General features: G+C 39.6%; 1 protein-coding gene across 4 annotated transcripts in view; it reads left to right on the top strand.

The window, feature by feature from the left end:
• Positions 1-13915, top strand: part of bcas3 (BCAS3 microtubule associated cell migration factor) — a 937438-nt gene that overhangs the window by 563028 nt on the left and 360495 nt on the right. Inside the window, exon 24 of one of the 4 annotated variants that reach the window (XM_049576754.1) lies at positions 8133-9992. The exons of the other annotated variants lie outside the window; for them this stretch is intronic. Within the exon in view, the coding sequence (XP_049432711.1) occupies positions 8133-8143 (11 nt within the window). The 3' untranslated portion in view covers positions 8144-9992. Of the gene's footprint in view, positions 1-8132; positions 9993-13915 lie in introns of those variants that run through there. 4 annotated transcript variants of the gene reach the window in all.

Below are 13915 nucleotides of genomic sequence, written 5' to 3'. Positions count from 1 at the left end.
CTAATACCCCGTTTACACGTAGGAAAAACGCACATATTTTCATGCGGTTTGGCCTCTTGTTTACACGCAAACTGAGTTTTTTTTCACGGAAAACGATCATTTGTAAAAACTCCGGCCAAAGTGGAGATTTCTGAAAACGCCTTTTATGTGTTGCCGTCCAAACTGGATGAAACGGGGTTTTAGGTTCTAAAACGTCACAGCATGCGCCAGCAAATGCTTGACGTCATGTGAGCGACCTATGTTTACACTTTGTTTGGCTACTGATCATGGATGCTGTTAAGGTGGTACTCATTTTTACGTTTGTGCAAACACTTAAAGCGACATTTAGGAGTAGCTCCACTTCACTGTCAGTCCACACAAACGAACCTCTCGCCATGTTTACTGTTTTGTTATTCGTTTCTCTAAATACCCGACTATGTGTAAACGTAGTGTAAATCCTTGCTCCCCTGTATTGTGGCCTGTCATAGGATAGAGCTGATGCATTAGGATTCGGTACTTATTGTGCTGTTCACAGTTGTAACATGGAGAATGTGACCGATGAACATGTTGACCTGACCTTCCCTTTAATTAGGATTTCAGGAAGGTTGAAATAAACAAAGGCCTGACAAAGAAGTACTGGTTTGATTTCAAGATATCAAGTCTAGCAACACCTTTTCTACAGATTAGAGACAACAAGAGGCTCTTGGCTAATAAACCCCCAGGCAGACCAGAGAAGGAGTTTTACTTTACTGCCTGAGAGAAACATGGGAGACATCCCAATCATTATTTTTAAATCCATAACAATTCTTGTATATTTAACCCATAGAAGCCAATTTCCACTAGAAAAAAAGTAAAAAACAAACAAACAAACAAACAAAAAAATGTAAATTTATAAATTATTTCAGTTAAGTCAGTGACTCGCTGATTCAAGATTATTGTATAGTTAGTTAAAATTTTATTTACTATTAGTATCTTCACCTGCAAACGAAACAAAAGATACTGAATCAAATTTATAGGGTACTAAGTTACAATTTGTGACTTACTATCAAAGTACATACTAGGATACTGAGTCAAAACTATGAAATTTTTAAATGGAAAATTTCATTTTTGACTCACTATCATTATTTTTAAATTTGTGATTTATATGAGATTCTCAGTCAGAATTAGAGATGTTGAATCAAAATGATATAGCACTTAAGTTAAGAAATCCTAATTATGAGATTTAGATAATGAACATTAAGGGCTCTGGTTTCGCAGATCAGGCGAGGCGGGGGCGCAGCGCACCTGCGCTTCGCCAACTGGGTGTGGCCAGGTGGATTTTGCAAGTTTGGCACACCGTGTGCCTGGCGCAGCTACTCCTCTTTCCCACCTCCGTCCCTCCTACCTGCGCAAGTCGGAAAGAGGGAGGAGAGAAGGCGTGGAGTGGGTTTTACACACATCACACCAATCAAATGAGCCCCTCTCCTCGCCCTTAAATGCGCCGCACGAAGGCGTAATGAGAGTTTACTCAATTCGCCACGGCAGAAGAGAGCAGCAGCGTCAGACGGCCAAACTTCTCCCAGGAGGAAACTAATGTTTTGGTCTGGGAGGTCCAAGAGTGTCCGAATATACGGAACTGCGAGCAGACCTCCACGGGCTGATGATGCAAAGGTAGCCTGGGAGGAGGTCACCACAACTGTAAATCAATGTTGCGTTTCTCTCGTGAGCAGACGCTCTCTCTTTCTCTCTCGCAGTCTCACTCTGTTTCTTTTCTTTTGACTTTTCTAAGATGACAGATGCTGAATATATACTCCCTATCTGATGCTGTGGCTGTTTGTGGTTGGCTGAGAGGGATGTGAACTCATTAGTTTTGTTAATCAGATCAGGTTGGGTTTCCATTATGCGTGCCAAATGTGCCAAACGGTGCCGATCTGACATCAGATGTGACAGGACAGTCGATATAGAGATACATTTATGTGCTGATTGCAGATAGTTGCATTGAATAGTCGTTCTGCTTATGAGGTTTTGGTGACGTGTGCACGCTGTCCACCGGTCAGCCAAACTTCCACTTACACCGGCTGTGCTCCGCCTGCGCTGACAGTAGACCTGGTTTCAGCTGGCGAGCTTTTAGCGCACCTTCGGCGAAGCCTTTTGGCACAAAACTGTCACTGCGCCAAGCTGGATCTGTCGACACCTCCCCCTGCTGCGCCGCCACGCCCATCTCAGCGCAACTCGGTCTGCCTAACTACCAAACTGAGCGCGCCTCGGGTTGGGCTGCTCGAGACTAGCTCTGCGCGGGGTTCGCCACCCTGCACCACCCTGCGCTGTGCCAGGAAACTAGAGCCCTAAGACTTCATGAAGTTAAGACTCATTATGATAAGTTGTAATTGTGCGTTTTAGGAATTTGACATAGAAGCTCTTACCACTACTTTTTTTTTGTTTTTTTATTTTTTTGTAACAAAAAACAACAACTTTGAAACACGTTGGGCTCTAGTTTCCTGGCCCAGTGCAGGGTGGCGCAGGGTGGCGAACATAGCGGAGGTTATGAGACATTCCACATATTGTGTATGGAGGTCTAAGCGTGTCAGGTAATAACATCTAAACCAAATTTTGTGGAATTAATACTGAATATAACAAATGTACATTTAATACATTTTACACGTTACTGCTGTATAAATTACCCTGTTACATTAATATATTCCATTTAGCACCATGGTGGATGCTAGTCTGTGTGACCTGTGAGCAGTTTTAATTTAGCTTCCAAACAGCCATACTTAGAAGACTGAATATCTTGGGTGAGTCTTTTTCCAGCCATTACAGCAGGAAATGAGGTGGACAAAACCTAGTTGGGGTAAAAAAAAATGCAGGTAACAGTTTCGCAAAATGTCACACATGCAAACAGGGGAGGGAGTAATCAGGTTTTGATCACAGTTGCTAGCAGTGGGGAATGGGCCAGGTAACCAGCCAGATGGAAATCCAACAGTAGTGTCCTACCAGAGCAGTGCAGGCAGAAGGAATGGGAACAAAAATGAGGAGAGTGAAGTAGCTTAAATTACATCCTGTACAGAGAGCCTAAAGGCTCTGCTGAGAAATGGCCCTCATTTCAACCATCGACTGTACTGTGTGTTGTACACTATATATTTTGTGACTGTCCCATGAGGCACTGTGGCTGTAGAAGGTGTATGTGTTATCAGTGGACATTTCTCCAGATGGCTGTTTTAACATATGCACAGGTAGCAGGGGAAATATTTTCAAAATATTTTTTTTCAGGCCCAACTGTGGAATTACAATTGGATGAAGTGCTTTATGTTTTTAAAATTAAATTTCAAAATAGAAGAAAATTGGATTGCCAGATCATTTTTGACTTCAGTTTTTCATAAATCAGTAAAACCATTCTCAACTATTGAACCCTTTAAATTTTTGTCATTCCAGAGGTTTAAATTGACACTGTATGTCTCCTGTAACTCTATACATAACAAGGTGGTTTTGCAGATGTCTTAAATGACATTTGTAGAGTTGGTTTTCCATAGAATTTGAATTAACTGAAATACTTTCAAATTCACTTTTCCATATTTTAACATTTGTAACTGAAGTTAAAACAAAACTAGGTCAAAACCTAATATGGCTGGACCATGTATAAAAATGCTACAGGGCTTTTTAATTTTAGTCAAGGACTTTTAACACAGTGGTGCAGTGGTTAGCATCATTGCCTCACAGCAAGAGGGTTCTCGGTTCAAACCCAGGGTGTGGGGTTCAAACCCTGGGGTGGAGAGCCCCCCTGTGCATTGTGTGTTTGTATGTTCTCCCCCTGTCAACATAAGTTTTCTGCAGGTATTCCAGCTTCCTCCCACAGTGCAAAGACATGTGGGTTAAATGGTGACTCTTAATTGCCTGTAGGTGTGAATGTGAGCGTGAATGGTTGTCTGTCTCTATGTGTCAGCCCTGTGATAGTCTGACAACCTGTCCAGGGTGTACCCTGCCTCTCACCCAATGACAGCTAGGACAGGCTCCAGCCCCCCTGCAATCCCTAACAGGATAAGCGGTTATGGAAAAAAAATGAACTTTTAATTTGAAACATTAAGTGGCAGCATATATTCAGTCACGGACTTTCGCCATAATTGTCACCTACAGCGCTGGCCCCGTTTTTGCGGTCCAGCCCAAAAATTTCTGTAGCTTACACACATGTTAAAGCAAAGAACAATAGACTTAGAGTCAGAGTAGACCTGCCTTCTGTGGAGCTGTACCCACTGATCAGCTCTTTTTCGCTTATTTTAACACAACCCTTCTCTTTATCTCTGCTGGGGGATGCAAGTCCTCGCATGACCAGTGGAAGCGGCCAAGTCCTGCTAGTTTGTGAAATGTCCTATTGACAGTTACCAAAAGGATAATTTTGTTATTGTGGAGGCACCTGTTCCAACATTGTAACTCGTAATATTCCCTTCAGTTTTAATCACTGTTTTATTTCTACTTTTCCTCTGGTGGTGACGGTGCCTGTTCTGACATTGCAACATGTCATAGTCAATAACCTTTAAATAAATCTAAGGCTTTTGTCATACAGGCACGGCTGTTCCTCAAACAAACTGTTGAGGTGATCCTCTTCTTCCTCAGACCAAAAGTACCATTTTGACCACGGCAGGGTAGCTTGCAAATACCACCAAGCTCTTACACTAACATTTCAGTGGTTACAGAGGATGAACCATACAAAGTTTTCACTCATCTGATGATAGCTATGTGCTTTCCTGCGCTATGACAAGAGTGTGTGGATGAAGCATAAAGTTGTTAAATTTTCCTCATGTAGCAGCTGGCTAGTTAGCTCGTTAGTTTGCTAATTCCACCATGCCTTCTTGCCACACTGGCTACAGAAAATAAGGGATACAGTACTACAGTCAGTGAGAGATACAGTAATACAGTCAGTGAGGGATACAGTAATACAGTCAGACTGTCAGTGTCTCTGTCAGCACCTATTCATTTTGAAAAAATAATGGCCAATGGGGAAACACCAACACTCATGTCATCACTCACTCTGACCAATGGTAACTTCATTACTAAGTCACTCACTCACAATAATACTTCTGTGATTGTAGGGCTGGTCTTTCATGCTGTGGTCTAACCAAATACTGGAGGTCCTGAGTTGGCATTTATTGACAGTGACATGCAGCGATGTTTACAGTAACTGAGAGATTCTGAATATGGAACTAACATGATGCAGCTAGATCATTTTTGTTGAGACAGCTTATCACTCCGAGCAGTGGTGCTTCTTTTAACTCATGAATTATTTTGGCTGAAACACAGACATTAGCTGACATTAAGCCATTCAGGGAAAGGGACAGTCAGTGTCATCCAAAGAAACCGGCTAACATTACTTGAATGTTCGCACATTGTTAATATAAGAGTCACCACGATTAAAAAGTTGGATAAGACATTTGGACCAACTGGATCTAATGCACAGTTAATGCATTTTAGTAGTAGGAAATTCTGTTATAATAATGTTTTAATGACAGTGGAAGCTCGGAGGCATGATGACTTGCCTCAACTTTCTGATGGTATCGTCCACCCCAAGGCTGACTCTGTTGTTCTTTGGCTCTCCTTTGGAAAAACACAGGGAATTTGTGTGTCTGCATTTGTGTCTGATGTTGTCTTTAGCAGTTTCCCTCTGAAGTCTTGTCAGACATGACACTAAACACACACACATGCACACACAGACTCACGAGCCTCAGAGCCATTGTTTCTCACACAGCAGGCCACAGGGTCGAATGCTGGTTGTAGAGCATTATCAGCCTCCGTGTGTGTGTGTGTTTGTGCAGACATGCTCTCAGCTGAGGGAGCTGGTTCATGGGCCGGTCAGAGCCGCTTTATTTCCTTTTAATTGATTTAAGATGGGCAAACAAGACCTCAGTAAGCACACGGTACCCATTACACTCACACACAAGAAATACACAATGCCAAGATGCACACCAATGGAGCACATTTACTGACACACACTCAATTGCTCCGGCGTGTTAGCTGCTTCACAGTTCCATCAGACTACATGAGGGGGTAATGTTTTCCCAGTCAGCACTGTTGCCTTTCAGCTGCCTGCAGCTCTGCCGGAACTTAATCATGATTAATAATGTTTTTAGTCACCTTGCTGTATAATGCCCACCTTGGTTTAATTATGTGTTCTCCAAGCCAAGCTCATGATCAGAGTAGAGGGGCTGCACTAATTAGCTCATCTCAATCACCTGTGTGTGTCCAACTGCAGTCAAAGGTTGCCATTGTCATAGTAACTAAGTGTACTAAGTGTACCTGTCATACTCCTGCTTCCCAGTCAAAACTGTGACTCCTGTAGCTTTTATTTTTTACCATGACAAATAGGACATCCTTATGAACAAACAGTGTGAAATAAGTGTGTCTCGTGTCAAATATGTAAACATGGCAGCAGGTTGGAAAACTGGCACTGTCTGCTTTCCTCCAGAGGTTTCTGGTCTCAGTTAACATGGGGCTCTATGCAGCAGTCACTTGGAGTTCCTCTCACTTTTAAGCTTGCACGGTCAGAGATGCAAGCCAAGGCTGTTTGCTGCAGCAGCCACTGTACGACAGAATACATTTTTTACTTTATTTTGACCTAAAAAAAAAAAAAAAAAGAAACAGGGCGCACAGTATCATCTCACAGCTTAGATAGCCTACTTTAACAAATTCAGATAGTAATAATCAAATGGATTATGATGATGAGCAGAAGGATGTAATAGAGGAATAGGACTGACAGAGAGAGGGACAGTGTTGCAACAGAGAGGGAGGACAGCTCAGCCCCTTTAGGTTGCCATGGTGCAGAGAGTGGCGACAGCCAGAGAGATACCTCCAGTGGAGAGAAGCAAGGCAAGAAAATGTGTCTTTCCATTTTGTCTCATATACAATTTTCACATATACAGATTTTCACAAAGAAAAGAACAATACAACACATGCACTCAGTTTGCAAGGTTTCTGTGTGTAACGATTTTTATCAGATGACAGATTAAGCAAACATATGAGAAATATGGACTTGGTTTGCCAAGACCTTAACTGTTGAGTCTCCCATTCTAGCTCTGAACATTCCGTACAATACACACTAATGTAAAAATGTGAGAGGGGTATAGAAGTTGAATATTTAAAAAAAATAAATAAACAGGAAATTGTATGTGAATGTATAACTGGGGAGATAAGAGTTGAAAATGCATGAAAGAGAATAATTTTGTCAATTATTTTGAAAGAGGAAACTTCCAGAAAACATTGAATATTTCTAAAAGTATGAAAGGTAGGAAGTGGGAAAAGTAATAACATGCATGTCCTAATTGAGTTGAACATTTTGATGTTTTAATAAAACTTATACTTTGAAAAATGTGGAAGGAATTAAATGACCAAAATAGCATCAGAATATTAATAAAGCTTTAGAAGAACACAGGTTGTGAATGCTTCTGGATTTTTTTCTTTGTAACATGCATGCAGATTGGGACTTTATCATTTTAATTCTTTTTCACTTATTTGTTTTTTGTTTGGCCCTGCACTACAGTGCACACCTGCCTTAAGAAGAACACTTATTTTCTGACTTTCAGTCTCTTAGTATTTCATTTCTAAATAATTTTTAAAGAATGCCGTTTACAGAAGAACAAGATCCAAACATGTAAGGATGCCAGAATATGTGCATGTAGTAAAAAGGCTGGCTTAATATATTCCATAACCTAAAATATTGTAGCAAAAACATAAATAAATGAAAAATAATAATCACACAACATATGTATCTCAATATGATATACTCTGCTTGCTCTATAAGAAGTTGAAAAGAAAACATAAACAAGGCATACACAGTTAAATCATTTTGTCCCAGAGCTCTGCCCACACTGTAGTCTGTTTCATGATCTGAGCAGTACCTGATGCAGCTGCCTGTTGCTAGAGGATGAACAGAGAATCACTTGTCAAACATAGCTATCAGCCTCTTCAGCACAATTAGGCTGTGGCTACATGCACAGCCAAACATGCTTTGATAAGCTTCATGCCTCCCTCACTCATCTGCCCTCTCCAACCATGGATATGCATGCTGAAGAAAAACAAGTATGCAAAAAAAGAAAGAAAGAAAATAAAAAAACACCCACCTATGTATCACCAGCACAGATTTAAACCCAAACTTTTTTTCTTTTTTATTTCTTGTTTGTCTCCTGCAGGTTATTCCTAAAAAGGAAGCTCCTCGCTCTGCAAATTACCATTACAATTGTTTTTCTTTTTTTATTAACATTCTTTTCCTCACAAGCATGCCTATCATTTTCATTGCCCCTTCATCCATCCATCCATCCATCCATCCATCCTTCTTTCCCTCTCTCCCTCATAACCCAATCATTGTTTTATCATTGGTGTGAGAGAGAGAAGAGGACAGGCGAAAGGAGAAGGAGGAAGAGAGGAAGATGGCCGGCTTTCCGCTTGTCTGTCTTTCTGTTTGTCTCTCTCATTTTTGTCCAGGTATGGCCTCAGTGGAGGTTGCCCTCCCAAGTCCATTTGATAATAATGTGTAGGCTAATAGTTTCAAAACATTCTAAATAAAATTCCAGTGAAAGACTGAATAACAACACAATACCAAGGCCATATCAGTATTACTTTTTAACTCAATAACTGTCCTTAAGATGCTCTCTCCACAGAGCTGGATGTCATAACATTAACTGTGGATGAAGGCTGTCAAGCTTTACAGCTTTGTTCACCACGGTGCTCATTAAAACCAAACAGCTGTTGATTTCTTTCGGCGGCAAGTGGGCCAGTATGTGTGTGTCATTGCCCAACCTATTGTCTGTTATTGATCTTTTTGTGCATCACTGTGGGTGATCACACAATACCAGTGCTGTCACTGTGTCATGGCATAGGGAGCACTAGAGAAATAATGTGTTGGTAGGTTGAGGATAATTATTTGGCACAAAGCCTTTCGGCTAAACTAGCTACTTACAGGCTCTAACATGTGTTATAGGCTTGATTCAAACCCCAGTGAGTTTGACTTGTTTTGTATATTGAAACACAAAATAACTTACCACAAAGACTTGGAGATGACATAACAGAGGTTAAATGTGCTGAGATCAAGTGGACTATGTGGCCTGATACATGCTAATGTACTATGTTATGATAATAATGTACAGCTGTGTTGTTTGCCGACTAAAAGAGGAGGGGGAAAGGAGATTAAGTTATTTTTATAATTTAGCCATCGTTTCGACATGACATTTTTTTGACTATGACTAAGTGAGGATGTTTGGGGTTTTTTGGTGTTAACAAGCAGGTGGACTTGCTGTAGGGGCACTGGATCTGTATATTATATCATAATTTCTGTAAGCCCTAAGGAGGGTGAGTGATCAGTCATTTTTAGCGCTTAAAAATAAACACCCACAAGTGTAAGGCCACTAACAATAATATAACAAGAGAATGATAGGTCAAACATTTTAAAATCTCATAAAATAAATATTGCTCAAATTTGCATGGCAAAATATTATTTAAATGTATTACAAAAATGCACAGTATCAACTATTTAGCCAGTAAAATGTAATATGATGAAGTTATTAGTTTTCTTCAGCCAAAATTGCTGCCGCATAAGAAGCAGTTCCACACTCCTCCCAGTCTTTAGTTAACAAGAGAGACTGAAGCAAAGTGCACTGGGCTCAGATGTGTCTTATATCACAGAACAGTTTTTCTATGGAGCAACTCGCACAGACATACTCAACACACTCAGCAGCATTTGCCCTTTAGGCAGAAAATGAAGCATGTTTTATCCATCCAGCTCAGGATGAAATGGTTACATTATGAGGGAGGAAGAGCGCTTGTGTCTGCAGAGAACCAATCAAAATGGTGTGTGTGGAGCAAGTTGAAGTGTTAGCATGAAGCCTACTAAATAACTACATTAAGTTTTAGTATGCAGCACAGGAGCATATGGAAGGTTTAATAGTCTGTGTTTACATCACAAAATGGAAAAGCAGACGATTTGGGCGATCTCAAATAGCCATCAATAATCTCCTCTGTTTCTTGTTTTTATTGTGCATTGGTGTCAAATTAAATTCATGTACTTGAGACCCCTCAGTACTGTGCTTTAAGGTTTTGTTTTGTGGTTTAAAATAACCAATAAATCTATCCTGTCTGTCATAACCAATTACAGTTCTTAAAGTTGTATTTTTGTTTATAAAAACCCCCAACATATTTTACATATAAATATGCTGTCAGCAATTTGTATTGTTTCCAGTGAAAGTTCCTGTCTCAATTCTACATTAAACTTTCAATGTTTTACCTTAAGTAGGGAGTTTTTAACTGTGTACCTGGTGGGGATGCAGCGGTCCTTGGTAAAATATTGAACCGTTCGGTCCACCCTGCACAGATCAATACGCCCTTATGGACCATGGGTTTTCGGTTTTGCAATTAATTTTGCGTTGATGCTTTACAGGCCACTGTGTGTGTGTGCCTATCCACAGGCCGAGTCCATGGCTGTATAAAGAGAACAGCCGAGTCAGCCTGCTGCACAAAAGCCCTCCCCACGAGTTATTGTCCAATTACTGTTGTGGCTCCACCCACTCACTCCCTCACACTGTTGTAACTGGAGCCGGGGAAAGTGACGCTCGCCTCACACAGAAAAGAAAAAACACACACACACACACACACACACACACACACACACACACACACACACACACACACACTCATACACCCAATGGAACTTAATTTAATCCATAGTAATAAGTAATACTTGTTTTATAATATATTCACATAATACCTTTTTTTACTGTATTGTCATTATTTCAGTATTTCTTAGGTGCTGCTGCTTAGCATGTTCTGAAAGTATTGAACTACATCTTCCGAGTTTTTTTCCTTTCCTCTCCAATTTATGTCATTCAGTTGTCAGTTAGATTTGTCTTATTATATCCCTATCCCTTCATTTGTTTTCACTCTTTTTTAATGTTTCTAATATATTTATGCCCAAAAGGCTGAAACCCTTTTGTTTTTGTCCTGTTTTATCATTATTATTATTATTAGTAGTAGTATTAGTAGTAGTAGTAGTAGTAGTAGTAGTAGTAGAGGTAGTATTCATAAATGTTTTCACAAATTCCTGTGAGATGGTGCATCGTAGAGACATGAAATTTTCACCAACGATTGGAAGTTGGGTGCAAATGGTGCTCAATATAATTAAGGATGAAGAAATTTTGTTTTGAAAGGCCACCACCCTATCCTCTATGTCAGATTGGCTTGAAATTCAACACACATGTTCAGGTGTATGGGTTTTGCAAAAGCCTCAAGAACCCTCATTGTCCGCCTGACTAGATTGTCCGCCATATTGAATTTTTAGAAAAACACATTTTTGACATCTCCTCCAATTTGTACCAAAGTTTCTGTGGATCATCATGGGATGAATTTCTTTAAAAGGTATCAAAGGTTTGTTTGATATGTCATTAAGTTTTGATGATATTTACCAATGAACTTTAGAGGGGGCTTGGTTAAGTACATTAATGGATTTTACTCCTTAACCGTTGAGCCAATCATCACAAAACTTGTAGGAAATGTCTATATAAGTAACTGCATCATAACCTGAAAGTTTGATACAAATCAACCAATAGGGGGCGCTATACATGCAAAAACTTGATATCTTATAATCAGCCAGAGATATTTGTACGAAATATGGTTTGCATCATCTAGGGTCACGTCTCAGTTGATGCAGAAAATTTGAAAATGATTGCTTAAAGGGGGCATGGCTTATTCCATTAATTCTAAATTTCAAGACATTTCACAGTCCATACTTCAAAAAAATCATAATAAATCACCTGTGTGTCCTACACAGCTGAAATTGTCTACAGTGCAACCTGTAGTCAATTCAGAAGTATGTAACTCTATATTTTTTAGAATATGTAAAATTAATTAACATCTGTATCTCCAAAAGTCTTCATCTGAAATGCAACCACAGTTGACACCAACATTCTTTGGATACTAAATGTCACACAATTCAAATGGTGTTCAGATCGGTTTAATGGTTAGCTCACCGTGATATTCATTATCTTGTTGTAATTTGTACTGTATGCACAACATTTTCTATTTCAATTCATTTTTAACCAAATGTCACCAAAATATTTGATAATATACCTGAAATCAGCAGAATGATATGAGATTTTTTTTAAGAATTTAATCACCAATGCTTTAGCTGCCATTGATAGCTCGTTGCTTTTTGAAGATATTGACCAATGATTGTTAAAGGGGCGTGGCTAAGCAAATGACTCCACGTTTTGGCCAGTCATCACAAAACTTGCATACAATGTCTTAAGAGGTACCAGGAATATATCCTGAAAGTTTCATTCACATTAACCACTAGGGGCACCACAAATACAAAAAAATGGACTTGGGATAATACAAATCAGACTAGAAATCATAAATTGATTTTCCAGTCTTTACAAAACTTGCAGGGTATGTTAAATAATAATGATGAACCAAGTGAACCATATTATTTTGAAATCAGTCAATAGTGGGCACAACAAGTTCCAAACAAGTGCAATGGTCTTTTTTTTTTTTTCTTTAAAAAAACAAAAAACAAAAAAATTGGCTAGAAATCAATGAGGGTTTGTTCAAACATCAACAAACTCAGTGGAGTCTTTTAACTAAGCCATAAAAGCATGTCCACAAAATGTTTCTGCAGCTGACCAATAGGAAGTGACAGAGTTTGTGATGGTAACTAAGTGTAGAGATTTGGACATAAATCAATGAGTATCTGTCTAATTGTCACACAACTTGTTGGTAATCTTTAACAGGTGTCCTAAACCCAGGGGCACCGGCAGGGATTTTGGGCCCCATAAAAAGAATTTTTTCTGGGAGTGTTACACAGCAGAAAATTTTTGATGCTATTTTACATAAAACTATGCATTTTGATGGTATTTTTGACTATCATTCCCATATTTGTGAAAAAAGAAGAACCTCTTCCTCCACTTCCACATTCCTCCTGACAAACTTGAAGAGGATCCTGGACCAGGCTCTGTAGAGTGTACATGACATACATAAATTATATAGTATTTCCTATAATGTAGCCTAACTATTGTAATAGCATCATAGTCACCGTTTCAGGTGGCCTCCCACCATCTTGTTTTACTTAAAGGTGCTTTCAGTGATTTGACCAAAAATAACAAAAGAAATGCGATTTTCACTAACAATCCCCCACTGCTCACTGTCTCCCTCTTGTAGGTCTAATTTATCTCCAAAACTGTAGACTCACAGGTGGTGGCATTGGATTTGGGGTGAAAAAGTACATATATGAGGCTATATGGTCGTTAATCTATTTAATCTTCTGATTTCCAGAATATGTAAACATTTCTCTGATTGGACTGAGAGCAGTCCCCTTGGGGATTAATAAAATATATAAAATTAAATTAAATTAAATTAAAAATTAAAAAATTAAAGTCACCCAGTCTGCTGCACACACCACCACCTCTGTTCCTACTGTAATTCTTCTATTTCAGTGATAGCTGAATTTTAACAAAACAAAAAAGTTATATATATATATATATATATATAATATACTGAACAAAAATATAAACGCAACAAAGACCACGTGTAACCACACCAGCCCAGGACCTCCACATCCAGCATGTTCACCTGCATGCTCGTCGTCCTCATCGGGGTCTCGACCTGACTGCAGTTCGTCGTCGTAACCGACTTGAGTGCTCACATTCGATGGTGTCTGGCACATTGGAGAGGTGTTCTCTTCACGGATGAATCCCATTTTTCACTGTTCAGGGCAGATGGCAGACAGCGTGTGTGGCGTCATGTGGGTGAGCGGTTTGTTGATGTCAACGTTGTGGATCGAGTGGCCCATGGTGGCGGTGGGGTTATGGTATGGGTAGGCGTATGTTATGGACAGCGAACACAGGTGCATTTTATTGATGGCATTTTGAATGCACAGAGATACCATGACGAGATCCTGAGGCCCATTGTTGTGCCATTCATCCACGACCAT

The sequence above is a fragment of the Epinephelus fuscoguttatus genome, linkage group LG5 (genome assembly GCF_011397635.1).
Source record: "Epinephelus fuscoguttatus linkage group LG5, E.fuscoguttatus.final_Chr_v1".
In the NCBI taxonomy this organism is placed as follows: domain Eukaryota; kingdom Metazoa; phylum Chordata; class Actinopteri; order Perciformes; family Serranidae; genus Epinephelus; species Epinephelus fuscoguttatus.
Note: the sequence above shows the minus strand (reverse complement) of the source record. Positions and strands in the feature narration are given on the sequence as shown.